The sequence below is a fragment of the Aquarana catesbeiana genome, linkage group LG08 (genome assembly GCF_042186555.1).
Source record: "Aquarana catesbeiana isolate 2022-GZ linkage group LG08, ASM4218655v1, whole genome shotgun sequence".
NCBI lineage: Eukaryota > Metazoa > Chordata > Amphibia > Anura > Ranidae > Aquarana > Aquarana catesbeiana.
Genome location: NC_133331.1, coordinates 176,669,584 through 176,688,269, shown reverse-complemented (window position 1 = coordinate 176,688,269; position 18,686 = coordinate 176,669,584). Strand labels below are relative to the sequence as shown.

The following is an 18,686-nucleotide window of genomic DNA, read 5'->3' as shown; positions in this document are numbered from 1 at the left end:
CAGAAATGATACTTGGTGCTTTGGACTGAGACAAGCACACACTATAGGGGGCTATGCTTTGTTCATATTTCATGTGTGGGGTTTACAGCCACTTTAAATATTGATTCCTGGAAGGAAAACTGTACTGTTAACAGAAGCCTTCAATATATCGTCAGTCCTGGTTACTCAAGGGTGCATTCATACAAACTGGAGACCAGAACAGTTAACTTATTACTTGTTCACACCCTTTGCATCTGCATTTTCATGTGTTTTTTCTTGTGCTGCCATTGAAGTCTGGGAGCTGCGTTGATGCACTAAAAAAAAAGCACGGGTAGTATTTTACCTGATACATGGCAGAGCAGAGGTGTGACTGGGCCGCATAGCAAACAATGGCAATTCTCTTGTGTTGCATTAACAAACATTGGGCAATGCATGCTAAATCTCACAGGTGAGAACAGGACCTTACAACATAGCAAAATGTATTTATTACGATGCAAGAGGTAAAAGCAAATGTTTCTGCTGCTAAATTACTGGTAATAATTGCAGTAAAGTTGCTGCTGTACTTGAATTGAACATAGGAAATAGGTAAAGAGTTCAGTTACATGGAGTGAGATCATGAAATGCTGTACCCTGCAACCTTTTTATTATCCGAACGATGAAGATTAGACAGGATAAATTTGCACAGAAATACAATAAATTATCTAAACCCAAGAACAAAAATGGAAGTTATTGCAGCTTCCCCATCCTTTGATGTGCATTCATTTTTAGTCTTTTTTCCCCTTTATTTTTTGCCTAGTGATCCCAACAACAGACTTCTTGTCCTAGGCTGACAACGCTCACTCACTGTACCGTATCTATGGTTGTCACCCTGGAACAAGAAATGTGTTCAGTGGTGTCACTTGGCACGGAAATGGTGTCACCCCCCCCCCCCCATCTGGCACTAAGCAGGCTAGTGGATCCCCCCCTTTAACCTGCTACAATGGACGGAGCCGGGATGGGGGGACGGATGGAACCAGGATGGGATGGGGGGGTGAATGGAGCCAGGGGGGATGAATGGAGCCAAAATGGGATTGGGATGATGAATGGAGCCAGATGGTGGATGGAGGCGGGATGGGATCAGGGTGGTGGATGGAGGCGGGATGGGATCAGGGTGGTGGATGGAGGCGGGTTGGGATCGGGGGTGGTGGATTGAGGTGGGATGGGATCAGAAGGGTGGATGGACCCGGGATAGAATTGGGGAAATGGATGGAGCTGGGAGAGATGGGATCTTTGATTGAGGGTGGGGGGATTAGAGGATATGTGCTAGGGCGTGCTTTGGGAAGGAAGAGGAATTGTGCTGGGGGGGTCAAACTTTAAATCTGCCCCCCCTCCTACTTCTGGCACTAGTTCTAACCCAAATCAAAGCCCGCCACCAAAAAAAAAAAAAAAATCACTCCTAGCAGCATAGATGTTATGTTATGTTACCTGTCAATGGCCCCCCCCCCCCCAAATCACCATGTCCCCCTCCCCTGCAATATTTCTGTTCTTACATACAGTACCTTAGCCCCCAGCAGATACTGTAGCGTGGTGTCCCTCTTCCTCCTCCTTGGCTCTTCCTCCCTGTTTGTGTACTTGAAACGTCAGAGCCAAGGAGAAGTTGGCTATAGTCCGGTCTGCAGTGAGTGCAGCCAGCAGGGAGAGGTGTGATTGTAGCGTGCGGGACGATTAGATCCCGGGCACCCTCTCCACCTCACTCCCTCCTCCCCCACTCTCCCTGCACATCATGTGCAGCTGAGGAGATCCCAGAAGGGAAGGAGGGAGCTGCGGTGCTGATACTAGTCTGAGCCTGGTGTCACAACCTGGCTGGTGTCACTCGGGTGCGGGCCGCATACCCCACCCCCCCAGCCACACCACTGAGTGTGTTAAAACTACAGAACACATCCCACTTCTCATCTCTGTAACATAACCAGTAGAAGAAGCTAAGAGCCCAATACGTTTTATAGCAGGGTCAAGTGTTTTGATATAACAGAGCAAATGGGAACTAATAAGAGAAATTCGTTGTTAGTCCTGTGTCAAAATATATGTAAATCCTAACAAACATACTAGGGCAGCACCAGGGGCGGACTGACAACTCATGGGGGCCCTGGGCAATAGGAGATCATAGGGGCCCTGCCCACACTCAAGCCATACCCAAAGCCCCACTACAAATTGCAGCTCGGCAATTTAAAGAGGCATTTAAATACCATATTTATCAGTGTATAACACTCACTTTTTTCCCCTTAAAATCAGGGGAAAATCGTGGGTGTGTGTTATACATGGATCCCTGCTGTCTCTGAGGGAAGAGGAGCGAGCGCCACTTAATTACATAGAGCCACAATCTCCTGTGTAACTAGTGCTCCATCACTTACAGCCATGCCTCCTGGCCCCGCATTGGGCCACTGTTCTGTCTATCATATGAGCAGGGCCAGGAGGCGTGGCTGTGAGTGATGGAGCGCCGGATACACAGGAGATCGTGGCTCTGTGTAATTCAGCGGCACTCGCTCCTCCTCTTCCCTCGGAGACAGCAGGGATAATCCAACACTGGCGAGGCTGCAATGATGGGAAAGGTGAGGCTGCAGATGGGCACTGAACAGGCTGCATTGTTGGTCAATTTATAGGCTGCAGATGGGCACTAAACAGGCTGCAATGATGGGAAAGGTGAGGCTGCAGATGGGCACTGAACAGGCTGCATTGTTGGTCAATTTATAGGCTGCAGATGGGCACTAAACAGGCTGCAATGATGGGAAAGGTGAGGCTGCAGATGGGCACTAAACAGGCTGCAATGATGGGAAAGGTGAGGCTGCAGATGGGCACTGAGCGGGATGTATTGTTGAGCTGTGACCTTAATTTTGCTTTAAAGTTCTTTATTTAAAATGTAAGTTTTTTTCCTTAAACTTCCCTCCTAAAATTGGGGTGCGTGATATACATCGATAAATACGGTATCTACTGCAGCATAGCCTGCATGGAAGTTCATGGATTCTTTCCCTAGAAGGCACTGAGCACTTCCAGGTTTAAAGATGGCTGCCACATGGTGGACATCTTTTTTGTCACAACCAGAGGCATTTTATGAAGGCAGTGGGCCTGTTTTTTGTTTTTTTTGTTTTTTTCTTACTGACAAACCATGGAAATCCACTGACAGCACATTTTTTACTGAAAACCTGAAATATGACAAACACCTTTTATAAATTAAGAGGGGGGGGGGAGGTGAGAGAGCAGGGGGCTCCCCTATCCCCCTATCCTGTACCAGGAGACAACCCCCCCCTCACAATTACACCAGGAGAACCCCCCCCCCCCCCCCCCCACAATAAAAAATTATACTGTAATCTATCAGCAGGGTTCCCTGATCACTACATCACCTGTAGTGAAGGAGTCAGTGTTCAGTCATGTCACCTAATAGTATAGACTCCTCTCACTTTCCCACGGCTCCCCGGCTCCATCACAAGCACCTGCTGATTGACAGTCACATGATCTGGGACCCGTCCCACTAGTCCCTGATCAGAAGCCGTGACTGACAGCTGTGGGAACTACCCTCAGCATACAACCTCAAGCTGTTGTGTATGTGTGACAACAGTAGGGCATTAAGGCCTGGTTCACACCTATGCATTTTTTTTGTGCGTTTTCAGTTTTGCAGAAACACACTACAGTCCATTTAACATTGCTTCCTATGGGTCATGGTCACATCTGTGTATTTTACGGAAGGGGCCAGGGACTTTTTTCTGATTTTTGGTTCCATAGACTTCAATGAAAAGCGTGTATTGAAAAACGCAAACCGCAACCTGCATAGGTGTGAACCAGGCCTTAAGACCACTTTTCTTGCGTTATGCAGATGACAAGAGGTTAACATTGAAAACTTGCATTGAAGTGAAACATATTTTTTTAATACATTTGTGTTGACTGCTTTACCTTGTTATAGACATTAAACCATTCCGGATGGTGATCTAATTTTTCAGCCTGTAGTGCTATCCGGGTCATAAATCCAAAGGCCTGCAATGAAATAAAAGGAATTGTACATTGGGACATACAGTATTAAGTCAAGCTGTACAATGAAAACCACAGCCAAATTAGAGAGCTTTTATCAAAGCTAACTATCAAGACATCAAATGGCTGGTGTCGTAGCTGATCTCATAAGCAGCACCATGGCAATTGCAGATCCAGAGGCTAATATGGCAGCTTATTGGCTGTAAAGGATAGGCAGGCTTAGTTCCACTTTAACACAATCTACTGGAAGATATCCATAACTGAAGTCAGCAACTTCCTCCTTTTACGAAGTAAAGCTGGCTATACACTCATAGCATTTTCTTCTAAGCTTCTGTTTTAAGAACATTTGATTTCTTGATGGTTAGTGGGGTTCAATCGATGTTTATTTTTGATCACAGTGACCAGAAAATTTGCAGGAGCAGGATGAGTGATTCTGAAGCAGCAATTCTTCGCTGCTACAAATCGATACTGCCAGTGATTAATTGATTTGTAGCTAGTAATGTAATCGCTATAGTAGCTGGAGATTTTGTCGCAGTTACAGGTCAAACTCATGCTAAATCATATAATCAGATTTTATAGTGATCGCAATTTGTACCTAAGCCCCAGAGGTGAATGAAGAGTGATCGTTGATGGCAAGCTTGTCACAGACATAAAGCGCTGCACAAACTCACCGAATATATAAATAGCCCTTAGAGCCCGCTTATACTAGCGAGCCACGCTGAACGCACAGCCGTTGACATATTACACATTCTACTTTTTTTCACACAACTGTATTGAAATGTCACGTACCGAGTTGTATTCACTGCAAAGGTATTGTGATGTGGTGGTTTGCTCTACAACCCGCTGCACTAAAAAAAAATAAACACACACATCTATGAATGAAGGATGGGGCAGATGAAGGAAAGGCCCACCCCCTCTATTCATAGATGGTGTTTCATTCATGGACGCTGTAGTACCGCCTTCTGTGAAATGAGCATCTGGGTGGAAAGGACGGGCATAGTTGGACACTCTTAATAAATGCCTATTACAGCCCATTAGTTCTATTGATCCTGCCACACCGGAAGATTATGTGTTTGGCTCCTGAGGGGAGGGGGTGGGATGGGCAGTAACAGCTGGCAGTGTCTTAGGCTGGCCATATTTTATACAATTTTCTTCTACAACCCTCCTTTAGATTTACCGAAACCATATAATATGAGGTCAAACCTAAACACTCTCAGTTTGTATGCAATCAGGCAGGTTCTTGCCCTACACAGTTGAAGGTAAATCTAAAGAAAATTGAATAAGAAAATTGTATGGTGTATGGCCAGCTTTAGCAACAAATTATGAAAAAAGGGTAATTGGTAATTCTGCACTTAATGTAAAAAACTATCAAAAAGTGACAATTCTCACCAATTTAGATAGGTGTACTCACTGAATTTCACATAATAATACAAAACTGGTAAACAAGGATAAGAGGTTCTTTGCTCTATCTTCTAAAGTGCATATATTTGCCTTCAAATTCATAAGTGAATCCAATAAGAAATTATAAATTAACCTATTTATTTGATCATTTTTTTATTGGACTTTATTAGTTTTGTAGTGTCTAAGCAACATCCTAGCAACAAGGCAGGATGGGGGAGGCCATCTTTGTGAGTTTATCAGTTAGGCTTTGGGGAGGTATGTAAATGACCTACATCTATAGCAAAGGAATCATTCAACTTTAGCCAAAGATACACAGTTTATTTTTATCTACTGGCACCACTTACCTGCCTAGGTAGTTTTCTAGTAAAGGTAAACTAACCCCTTAAAACAAAACATGTACTGGGGTGGTTCTTCATTTAGTCTTCTATCTTTCGGATTTTAATGCTAGTTTAGTGATGGACATGTGTCTGGGAAGACATCTGCCCATCTATGGCCAGCTTTGTGAGTAAAGGGGGTTATTTACGAAAGGCTATTCCACTTTGCACTACAAGTGCACTTGGAAGTTCAGTCGCTGTAGATCTGAGGGGGACATGCAAGGAAAATAAAAAACAGCATTTTAGCTTGCACATGATTGGATGATAAAATCAGCAGAGCTTCCCCTCATTTCAGATCTTCCCCTCAGATCCACAATGACTGCATTTTCAGTGCACTTGTAGTGCAAAGTGGATTTGCCTTTCGTAAATAACCCCCAAAGTGTCTCATGCTAAAGAGCAAATTTACCACTTGTTAGCAGTAATCCAATTTGCAGCACATTGAAGTCCAGTGGATTTAAATAAGGCGACTACCAGCAAGGGAGAACATCACTCAGCAGTGTGACATTAAAAATGAACTTGCAAACTACTCAGAATATTAAATATGTGTCTTGCTCACCCGATTAAAATCCTTGAAATGGAATTCTTTGTAAATAGCATCTCGGCCATCCAGCTCATTCCATCCAACTGCCCTGAGGTTAGGTAAGAGCTGATCTCGTTCTTCCCCGCTGAGTCTGTGAGCCTTCCCAGCCTGTTGGCATAACAGAGATACATATATAAAATAAATGCAAAGTGTCATTAGCTAGAACTTACAGATGCTTATATCTCTTCTAGGGCCCAATCATACCTACATCTTTCAGCAACATGCTCAAGGGCACTGTTTTATATGCAGCGCCATTTATTTTCAATTGCACGCACAATGTACTGTATGGTGACTTAACTGTGGTATTCACCCTTCTACTGTACACTCCAGCAGAGCCTTTTTCAACCTTTTTATCCCCGATGAACCTTTGAAAAAAACGTATAGGGTACCCCTTGCTGAAATGGATAATACCTACAGTCCATGGTACATTAGTGTGATCAATAAGTTGGAGAGAGTTTTATATAAAATAATAAGTAATGTGGCATACCTCGCATATTTGAAACCCACAGCTGATAACTTTATCAACCCCCTACAAAATTATTTTTAGTAATATTTTTGAAATGCATAACTGCAGAAAAAACAGGCAGTCAACACAAACTATGTTGTCCTCAAACATTAGCGGTCAGTGTAGACGTGTCCCCTTACATTGGTGGTTAGTGGAAAATTGCCCCCTTACCTTAGTGGTTAATGTATGTGGGAGATCACTCCACAATTACTCACTGTTCAAGGAACCCCTAGCAACATCAAGAGGAACCATAAGGTTCTATGCATCCAAGGTTGAGCAATACTGTTCTAACACAATCCAAAATGCAAAAAAAATATGCAAGAATAATGCCTAGTCCACACAATGAGAAAATCGGAGGAAAAATACCACTTTTGGAGTGATTGTCCGATAATCTGATCAGAAGTACACCACTTTTGAGAGCCGATCACAACAGTTCATGAGAAATTATCCGAAGGGACAAGCACAACACTTTTTTACTTATGATAAGAGAGTGAATGATTTTTGTATAATCAGTACAGTATTCGTCCGTACAAAATTGAGTGAGCAAGGCCGCGCATGCTCGGAAACGAAAGAATGCGTTACAATACAATATCGCGAGAAGTTGTATTCTGTCGTACAAGCATTTTCGTAATTCTAGTAACTTATTCGTTTTCCATACAAAACTAGCATGCCAAAAAAAAAGAAGATCATTTATCTGATATTCTCATCGTGTATACGAGGCTTAAGCATAAAAAAAAAACCCACACACACAGCAATAGTAACTGCCAATTTGTATTTGTAATTCCTAAAAATGTTCTATACTTTTCTTTTAAGTAACTTTGTCCTCCTAATATACCAAATGCTTTGATGCCCTGATATAGGATATGAGACCATCTCTTATTTATTAAATTTCAGAACCATACCGATATAGGATATACGAGACCATCTCTTATTAATCTCCATGGTGTGTTGTGAACATGATGAATGTAAACAGGAAAAAAAGCGATATGGCATGCATTGCTTATTTAACCGTGTGACAGGGGATGTCTTGTAACTTAGCAACCAGATGAAAAAATAAATGCTGCTCAGTTAACGATAGGGAAAAAAAAGTGTAATAACAAAGCTGTATCGTTAGAAGGAAATAAAATAATCCACAAAAAGGCCTCCAAGGAGAAGAATGTTTGTAATGGAAATCAATGAAAACTAGCACCGAACACGCCTGAAGACTAGCTACTACTCTATTTCCATCCATATAATGAGGCCATCATGGCTGATTCACTTGCTCAGTAAGTAAACGTATATTCATGCGCAAGCTATCACAACTAGATGGTTTTTATTGGATGTATTTAAAACACTTAATATGTTTTTTTTTAATGCCATGATAGCCCTCACAAAAGGCACACATTTCTTCTCCTGGCGATTGGAGAGCAGGTTGTCCTTTCAACCAAAGGGTTGCTGCAGATGTCCTTAGATCAAGGTTTTTCCTCTCTTTGGCAAGATTTATGACCACATCAATGGTTAGTTGCTGGTTCCTTAGGTTTTCATCTATGTGCTTTAGCCACGTTTTTGCGGTGCTTCTCACTGAACCCTCCAGTGGACAAGTCGCTCTTGCCATTGGAGGTTATATGGCAGCCAACTGAATTCTGCAAAGTGACCAAACCATAGGAATCTGTGTTTTTGTATATGTTGTTCAAGTGAAGGTTGATGGTGCCCCTGGATCTTGTGTGTTTCCGCCTTTGGGATTCGTGGCAATATTTGTGGCCTCATCAATGGTCAGTGGCTAGTTCCTTAGGTCTTCCTCGATGCACTTTAGCCACATTTTCTTTGGTGGTGCTCACTGAACCTTGCAGTGGACAGGTCACTCTCACCAGGGAGTTTATACAGTATAGGGCAACTAACTGGTGTTCATTCTGAAAATGTGACCAAATCATACCAGTCTGCATTTTTGGATTTGTTCTTTGACTGAGGGTAGATGGGTGCAAATTGTCTGGGCTGTCTCATTCTGATGACAATTATGAAGACATCCAAAATCTCCGGCATTGCATTTGGAAGGCACACATATACATCAGAAGAACATATGGGATGGGGTAGGCTGTAGGTGTTATTGTCGCCCTGAGATAAGTTTGCCTGGGGGTGTGCTTAGTATGTAGACATAGTGATAATATGTCATTTCCCTACAAAAATCAGACTGTGAACATGTGACCATCCACCATCCATCATCCTATATCATAGGAGTTCATGGAGCTATGCTGGAGGTCAGCTGCATATATACATTTAATGTATATACATAGCGGTCATAGACAGCTGTCTATAGGGCTGCCCTATAAAATTAATAAGCCGTGTGCAGGCCAATGCCTAGGACACCAGGGTAAAAAGTGACATTGGTTCAGGAATTTATATTCCATCTTTGCCAATGGGAGTTCTAACAAAGGGTCTGTTGCTTTGTTCCCACCTGTGTCTCCTCTGTAAGTTGTGTTGTCAACTTTGCCTGATTATCTTCTACTTAGACCTTTGTAGGCATAGAAAGCACATTGTAAGGCCTATCATACACTAGATAGTACTAGGGCCAAAATAATGAGTGGTATGCACTTATGTTAAATGAAAGGAATTACGGTAATTAATGTGAAATTTGTAATATATCTGCATTTCTAGTATACAGCACTACCATAAATTAAGGACCCCCCGTATGAAGTTCCTGTCCTCTGCAGATCACTTTAATTCTTTCCTTATGCATAGATGTGGAATATTTTGGGCTTGTCCTTTGAAGATAAACAGCACAAACCAAGTACTGAAGACTTCTTTGTAAACATGTAAATTCCAGGCTCCTTGGGGTATCTAGATGTGTAATTTGCTGTACGTATTCATAAAATACAACTGCTGCATATGCTCCCTGTACATTTGTGACTATTGCTTAAATTGTATGTATAACCAACAACTTGTTATTTAGTTCAGAACAGTGAAGGGTTATAACCCATCAGTTTATTTTTTTCTGATTCTGTCCTTTTGGGGAAAATTCCATTCATTTCCTATATTTCCTATGGCGATTCAACAGGATATTAGAAAAATCCCACCAAGTTGCAGTCTCCTCTTGGACCAATAACTCTCAGCCAGGGTTCCATGTAACCCTGGGGTTTCTCCAGAGGTTGTCAGGGGATCCTTGGGTTAAGGACCAGTTGACCCCCATCTGATAGTGCCTGCACAAATCCAAGGCCAATGCCACTTGACATTGCCATCTGCAGGACCCCAATAAACTTTTTAGCTGTTTATAAGGGGGGCATTCCTTCCACTGGCCAACAATATAAAGGGCATTTTACCTCAACGTATGGCACAAGTGCCATTCACAGAACACTTTGCATTTTCTCAATGAATGCAAAGCGGTCTCTGATTGGATGAGGTGGGACAATGACATCATGATCTCCACCGCTCAGCACAGGACCCAAAAGCTAGTGGCAGTCACTGTGCTAGAGGCACCTACTACAGTAACTTCCACCTACCACAAGGATTGGCCAGGTATGGCACATGCGTGCGTATTTAAGCTGAACTAATGTACCTATGCAAAAATAGTCATACGCAATCTTCTGCTTTAAAGCCAACAAGCGGTTTACCCATTAGGGCAAATAAACAGGTTTGCTTTCATTTCCCCCATTTCTCAGGAGCAGGTACTTACCTTTCCTTCACTTCCCCATAGCTCTATTTAGCACTGGGAGCTGAAGGAACACTCTGCACTTTCAGATATGGGATATTTATATGGCCTGGTACTTCCAATGCAAGGAGTCCATAGCCTTGGGTAAGTTATGACTCTGGCAGGGGCGGACTGACCATTGAGCCACTCGGGCACTGCCCGAGGGCCCTGGGCCAACAGGGGCCCCATCAGGGTTGCCAGCTTTAGTAAAACCAGGGACAGTATGTATAAATCTGTGTTTTTTTTACAACTGTCTGTGTATACTGTGTGTACATGTATGTGTATACTGTGTGATTGTATACTGTGTGTGTATATACTGTGTGGCTCCATAATCTCTGATTGCCTGTGGGCCCCATAATCTCCTATTGCCCGGGGGCCCCATGAGTTATCAGTCCGCCCCTGGACTCTGGAGACTTGTAGCTCATGTAGGGCTTTGCCTTCACTACTGGATGCTAATGGAGAAGTGGGAGAGTGAAAGGTAAGTAAATACATGCTAATGAGGTGGTTTGCATTAAAGTGAACCTGCTGCTTTGCCCTTCATGGGGAGTCTTTTTTCCATCATGCTGAAAGGCTAGCCCTGAGCATCATCGGTCATCCTTGTTAGTCTGTGCATATCCTAAACCACACACAAAAGGAGCAAATTTAAGAAGGTGAATGGGGCTAGATTTCCCAACCGAACATCTAAAGTCAATATTTTCAAGTTTAGGTTAGAATGTGAAAGTGTTGAAACCCCTTTCAGGTTTTTTATTGTTGTCTGTGTCCCTATTGGAAAGATTCACCCCCTCTATTAGTCCTGATAACAATTGTACCTGAAGGTAAGGGGAAACCTATAATGTTATAATGATCTCCAAAACAGAAATGCAAGGAAAATCCTTTCCAATGAGGGCACTCATTCTGGCCAAGACTGTCTGTGATGGTTTTCCCCTTATTATGAAGTCAACTCCTCTCACTTCCTTTTGTGTTTCTAGAACAGGAAGTGAAAGAAATTTGCAAACCCAGATATTATCTAATTAAGTAGCAGAGACATCATCACTGTGCTGTACATAGTCTGTGCAGAAAGTAGAAATGGGGCAGGGGCCCAACAGGCTCCAACCACTACAGTCTGCCTGCAGAAAACTACAGGAGGGGGCGGAGACAATACCAGTCACCCTGCACAAGGAGAGAGCAGGGACCGGTCTTTATTACAGAAAGCTCCTGCACAGGGGAACGTTTCACACTTAATTGCAGCACAGATCTGGAAGCAATACACAAAGCAAACCAAGATTCAAGGAAGAATATACATGCCTTTTGTATTTAGACAATTTATGCTTATCCTGAAGTTCAGCTTTAGCCCTGTTCACATTGACTATGACTTTGAAATTGTGCGACTTCATCTGAAACCACACGATTTCAAAATCGTGTGTCAGTGCCACTTTGAAGACATCTGTGCAGCTTCATGCACAGATGTCTATTCAAGTCGTACACAAAATCACCGAAAGAAGTGCATGTGCTACTTTTTCAAATTAATGTGGCACCAATCTGAACAGCGCGATTGCCAGCAATAGGATGCCACTTGTCATGCGATTTGACCTGTCAAATCGCATGACAAGTCGCTCCAATGTGAACGGAGGCTTATTCTGGTTTTGGGTCAACTTTAAGGTGGTATACACAATGATTTAGGCAAGACTCACACTGTTGTACTGCAGCAACATGTGGCAATGCATGTTATGCTCATTGGTGCCCTGTGGTGCTCTTATTTCTGAATGCAATTGATGAAAATATTAAATGCATTGCAAGAAATAGTGCATGCATCCTTTTCTGTTTGCTTTGGTGCATTATCTAGTTCAAATAAATGGGCTGCCTTAACATACTGCACATCAACACACAATGTAAGAAATTTGTGTTAAACACAATGCACATTGTACACAATACACACAATGTAAAAAGTTTGTGTTAAACACAATGCACATGTGTAAATTGGTGCCTACAAAATGCATAAAAGAGGGTCTTTATTTTGTTATTGTTGTTTGTGCTGCTGTATTTACTATAGTCTGCCTTGTTACATCAAAGATATAGTTTGTACTGAAACCAGTCTGAACACAAAATGTATAAATGCAAAAAGATGAAGATCTTATTTCCCCTTTAAGTTATGTCTACAATTTGGGTTGCTTGAAAAAAAAAAAAAAGTCTCAACATCTGATATGTGACATGTGTTATTATTTAGTTTGTTTGCATCATGGGATCTACAAAGGCTTCCAGATGTCTTCTGTTGTGTTATTAATGACATTTGTAGTCAGTATTGGGCAATGCTCATTAAACCAGACAGAGAGACGTGGAAAAAGCCCTCTGCAAACCTTCCCCTCCTCTACAGCACAGCTCATTAACTGTCTCCCTTTTAGCATAGGACTGGGACGTCATTAAAGCCCCCCTATCATCAGGGCTACACGGATAGTTTCACTTTGTGACCATAAGGCTCTTCCTAAAGTATGCGGCTAATAACCCTATATTATCCAATATTTAAAGTTTGTATGGAGACAGAAATAAAAGCCTGGCAGAGAATGTAACCCTTCCCTACTCCATCCAAACAGGCTAAAGTTGGCCTTCCACATGGGCAGATAAAATCTTGCATTTAGAGTATAGTTTTGTATGCATCTAAACACAATAACATGGCATTTTTAGATGTTTGTGTGAATGAGCCCTGAAGTTCAGTTAGATTTTTTTTTTTTTTTTTGCTATGCAGTACTAGGACATCATTGACCTGTAATGAAGTGTGTTCTATGTCTATAGTGTAGAACATGTGGATGACCTTTGGTGGTCCCCACTACTGCCAGGTTAACCCCCCCCGTGCTGATCCTCCTGCATAGCTCCCAACTGTCCCTGATTTCGAGGGACTGTCCCTGATTTGGAGCAATGTCTCTCTGTCCCTCTTCCCCCCTCATTTGTCCCTCATGTTGGTCTGAACCATATACCGGTAGTTGTATATATAAAATTCACTCTTTAGATTTCAAAAAGTGTTTCCCAGTGCTTAACCTTTCATCCAAATTCTAAATTGCTGCATTTGTACATTCATTTTTAAATCCATTATAAAGGAATAGTAGTGGTAAAAAAAAAGCTCTTTTGGATTTAATTAACCTTTTTTTTGGTTAATTCTCCTTTAAGGGGGTGTGGCAGGGGGCGTGGCCTATGCCTACATACGTTTGCTAGTAGGTGTCCCTCATTCCCATCTCAAAACTGCTGACGTTAACATCAGCCGCGGCCAGTGGGAAAGACTTGTGCCCTTCACCCGTCTTCTTTGTTCATAGAACTCATTGTATACTTTCCCAAAATGCAAAGTGTTCTGTGATTGGAGGAGGTGGATCCATCTGCCCGTCCTCCATTTACAGGATGCTTTGCATTCTGGAAAAGAATAAAACACATTCTATAAATGGAGAAGGTGGGTGGATGGAGCAGCAGCTGATGTTATCCTCTGCCTTACCGAAAGATCAGTGCTGTGGGGAGAAGATTTCTACACTAAGCAGCAGCCAGTCAGATATGGGACATACCTCAGTACAGGTAAATTATGTCCCTGATGCTGCACAGCAAAAAAAAAAAAAATCGGCAGCTTTAAGGTCTTATTGACATGGGCGCCAGTGTGCATTCAGGGCCACGCACCTGCAAGCCACTTAAAGTAGTTGTAAAAAAAAAAAAAAGAAAAGCGGATTCCTTTAAAGCACGATTTACAGCATAGTGTTTGGGCAGTGTCATTTGTCCCTGTCTATGCTGTAAGATACCTGGTTGATCCTGCCTGTTCCTGTGTCCCCTTATGTGAACTGACCACGATAATCATGGCTGCTGATCCATGATACCGTGGTCAGTTTATGTGCTTCCGTCATCCCACAGTCTTTCCCTCTCCGTGTGTGAGCCATCTCCTCCCACCTCTCTCTCAATCACTAATCACAATGACAAATCCCGGAATCCCCTCTGTTACAGGAAGATATACTGTGAAGTGTCTGTTTTTTTAAAAAAATATGCAGCAAAATACATTATTTCAGAGCGCCGCTGTATGGTCACATGACCTCCTGCCGCTTTCCTCCTCTTCTCCCACCTAAGATCAGAGGGAAATCTCAGCCCCTCCCACTGTAGTTCTCAGATCAGGGAAGGAGAACACCGGGAGGTCACGTGACAGCACAGTGGCACTGTAAAATAAGGTATTTCACTGAATCATTTTTAAAAAACACAGATACTGCACAGTATATCTTCCTGTAACAGAGGGGATTCCAGGATGTGTGATTAGTGATTTTACAGCCACAGTGGAATAGCAGTGTGAGGGGTGGGGAGGAGATGGCTCACACACACACAGACTCTTGAGCTGACAGGGAGAGCAGTGGCGGCTGGTGGTTTGTCTTTTGGGGGGGTGGCAAACAATCCATAACCAGTTTACCAATCATTAGATGTGGTGGCTGATTTAGTTTTCCTTTTTAGGCTTTTTATCCCTTTGTTTTCACCTGGTGATCTGACCAGTAACACACCTCATTAGTGAGACACAACTCTGGGTGAATGAGAACAGGAGGCACAGCAGACAACAGCATGGTCAGTCTGGGGGAGGCAAGTGTTATATGTCTTAGCAGATTAGCACAGGTTGCAGGAAAGACATTTGCATGATTCCCCCATCAAAACAGACAGTGCTAACAGGGAAATCCCTCTTGCTCCCCACACACAGTTTGCATCTGGAACCAGCTGAGATTAGTCTATGGCCGGCCTTACTGGACAGATCACCAAGTGAAAATAGAAAAAAGCAAGCCCAAAAAAAGAAAACTATTGCAGCCATCACATCTAGGAATTGGTAGGCTGCATTATAATAAATGTTGCTTTTAGGTTCAATACTGCTTTAAGCCAGCCATATATGGTTCAAATCTCCACCAGTTTAGCAGCAACTGATCAAGATTCAAACCATCTATAGGCAGGCTGATTGTACCCAAGTCGATCCATCGATCGACTTGGGTACAAGCAGCATGTCAGATTTTGCATGTGATTATTACCAGTGGCTATAGCCACTAGCAATAATCACTGTGCTCTCCTGGCCAGGACGCCCCCCCCCCCCACTGGGAGAACACAATAGCTCAGCGGGAGGGATACCCCCATCAACATTGACTGTGGTTGCCGAAAAGAAAATCTGATTAACTATATCCTGCTTTAAGCTCACCATACATGTCACAATCTCATTATACAATCAGATTGGGTAGTTTATGGCCAGTTTTGGTTTAACAGATAAAGCACTTGATTGCTTATGTGTAAATAAACAGCCCAAATTAATACAAAAAAATTTAGAAGCTTTCATTACTAGATCAATCCAACTCTTTACTCCCTCCCAGCTGATCTGACTAGCCAGCTTTAAACCTGCAGATCCACAAAACCCATACAACTTGAATGCCCTGCTCGTTCCACATCTAATTCAGCAAGGCTTAATTTACACTTGTGTTTTGGAGGGGCTGTAAAAATAGGTGGCTCAGCCACATTTTTACCACCCCAAACTGCCTCCCAGGTTGCAAAGACAGCTGTACAGGGGTGTACACATGCCCCGACTGCGATACTTTGCATGGCAAAAATCATCCTCCGCTTGAGTTGGGCAAGCTGCACCCACCAGTAGCAGACGGGTTAACCAGTCAAGAACCAGGCCTTTTTCTGACATTTGTTGTTTACCAGTTTAAATAAGTATTTTTTGCTAGAAAATTACTTAGAACCCCCAAATAATATATATATTTTTTTAGCAAAGACCCTAGAGAATAAAATGGCAGTCATTGCAATATTTTATGTCACACTGTATTCGTGCAGTGATGTTTCAAACGCAATTATTTGGGAAAAATACACTTTCATGAATTAAAAACAGAAAAAAACAGTAAAGTTAGTCCAATTGTCTTGTATAATGTGAAAGATGATGTTACGCCGAGTAAATAGATACCTAACATGTCACGCTTCAAAATTGCGCTCGCTCGTGGACTGGTGACAGACTACAGTACCTAAAAATCTCCATAGGCGACGCTTTAAATTTTTTTATAGGTTACCTGTTTAGAGTTACAGAGGAGGTCTCATTCTAGAATTATTGCTGTTGCTCTAACGATCGCGGCTATACCTCACATGTGTGGTTTGAACACCGTTTACATATGCAGGCGTGACTTACGTATGCGTTCGCTTCTGTGTGCAAGCTCGGATGGACGGGGCGCTTTAAATTTTTATTTTTTCTTACTTTTTTTTTTACACTGTCCCATTTTAAAAAAAAATTGTGATCACTTTTTTTCCTATTACAAGGAATGTAAACATCCCTTGTAATAGAAATAAGCATGACAGGACCTCTTTATTGTGAGATCTGGGGTCAAAAAGACCTCAGATCTCATATTTACACTGAAAAGCAAAAAAAAAAAAAAAAAAAAAAAAAAAAAAAAAATTAATTTTACATTTACTAATAAAAAAAAAAAAAACTGACACCTTACGGTTGTTATGTGGAAGTGACGTCAGACGATGATCCGGTCCTCCAAGGGCATAGATTCGAGTGGGGGCCATGATCCTGCCCTCACTCGACTTCCTGCCGATCGCTCCAAGGGATCGGATCGTTTACCCCTTTACCGACGGCTCCAGTAAGTGAGGAGAAATGACCTCTCCCGCTCCGCTGCCCATAAAAGTGATCCCATGGCGAATCCGCCACTAGGACCACTTTTATGTGAAAGAGGATCGCCCACTGTTTGAAAAAATACAGGAGTTAGCTAGCTGCTGCCATAACCACGGTATATAACATCAAAGTCAAGACATATCTATTCAGTGGGCGGCAGGTGGTGAGGAAACATAACACCTCCTCACTGCCTGCCAAATAGGGTGACCACGCGTCCCCGAATTGCCCGGGACAGTCCCGCATTTTGCAGGTCTGTCCCGGGCACCTTCATTCCAGGACAATACAGTGTCCCGGAATGAAACTGACACTGCCAACCTCCCGGAATGAAACTGACACTGGCACCCACCCCCAGGGCTGATCTGATGCCCCCCAAAAAGGCCGCCACATCGCCGCTTTACTCACTGACAGTACTTGTCCTGGCCGGGAATGTCTAGAGAGGCACAATCCCCACCCCCGCTTGTGATTGGAGAAATCATAAATCCCGCCTCTTACGTGTAATCACTGTAGAGCCAGCGTTGGAACAAGGTAAAACGGGTCTCGGCCGGCCAGGACAAGTACAGTCAGTGAATAAAGTGGCGACGCGGCTGCCTTTTTTGAGGGGCGTGATCAGTGCTTCTGGGTAAAGCAGGCACCCGCCACCCCAGCCGTACTGTGATTTGTTACAGCAAAAGCTGATTTTTAGGAGGGGGGGGGGGTCCCTAAATGGCAGTTTGGAAATGTGGTCACCCTACTGCCAAAATGGCCTCCTGAAAAGCAAACCACCATGTATTACTCCTCAGAGGCCCTTTCCATAAAATGCACAGATGTGAACTACATCCATAGGAAACTGTGTTAAGTGGACTGTAGTGTGTTTCTGCAAAACTGAAAACGCACTATAAAAATGCATAGGTGTGAACCAGGCCTACAAGTAACAAAGTAAATAAAAAAAAGTAAACAAATAGAATAAAAAGTCATTAAGTACAATAAATAAAAGCCATGGAGTAAGAACAATCCTATATTATATCAGGTAGTGTTTTCATACTTCCGCCTTGCTCTCAGCAGATAAAACAGAAGGAGCCCATGGGAGCGCAGAACATGGCGGGGAGCTCAGGTAGGTACATAGGTTATAAATGACCATCCGAGGCTGTGATTGGTCCATAACGCCAACTCTCTACCTTCCCCAATATGTACATGAGAAGAAAGGAAACAAAGCCTTATCACACTGCACTGGCCTGAGCTATTCATTAACTAATGTACTTTGACTTCAGATGAGACTCACCACCTGCAGATCAATCAGTCATTTTTTCTGAAATTTTCTGAAAGAAAAGATAATGAAGAGAAGGAAATCAGATCCAGAGACATTAAAGCAGCACCTTACCATGTCTTCACAAGGGATTTAGCAACTGGTGGCTGAGCCTGTGTGCTGTCACTTGTCCCAGATGGGGGAGGAGGCCTGTCCTGGGAGTCCGCCCAATGTAAATAGTCAGGGCTGAGCCTCCATCATTGGGATTCAGCAGCACAGCAATCCCCATACACTGCAGCCAGCAGCCATGTTCTGAGGTGAACACGCTGCTCCATACTGTCTGCAG

General features: G+C 42.9%; 1 protein-coding gene across 1 annotated transcript in view; it reads right to left on the bottom strand.

The window, feature by feature from the left end:
- The window catches only part of PCBD1 (pterin-4 alpha-carbinolamine dehydratase 1), a 24,563-nt gene extending 5,877 nt beyond the window's left edge, over positions 1 to 18,686 (bottom strand). The window contains exons 1-3 of the mRNA XM_073596708.1: positions 18,476 to 18,686; positions 6,307 to 6,438; positions 3,901 to 3,981 (exon numbers count right to left, since the gene is read on the bottom strand). Coding sequence (XP_073452809.1) covers positions 3,901 to 3,981; positions 6,307 to 6,438; positions 18,476 to 18,478 — 216 coding nt within the window. The 5' untranslated portion in view covers positions 18,479 to 18,686. The remainder of the gene's footprint in view (positions 1 to 3,900; positions 3,982 to 6,306; positions 6,439 to 18,475) is intronic.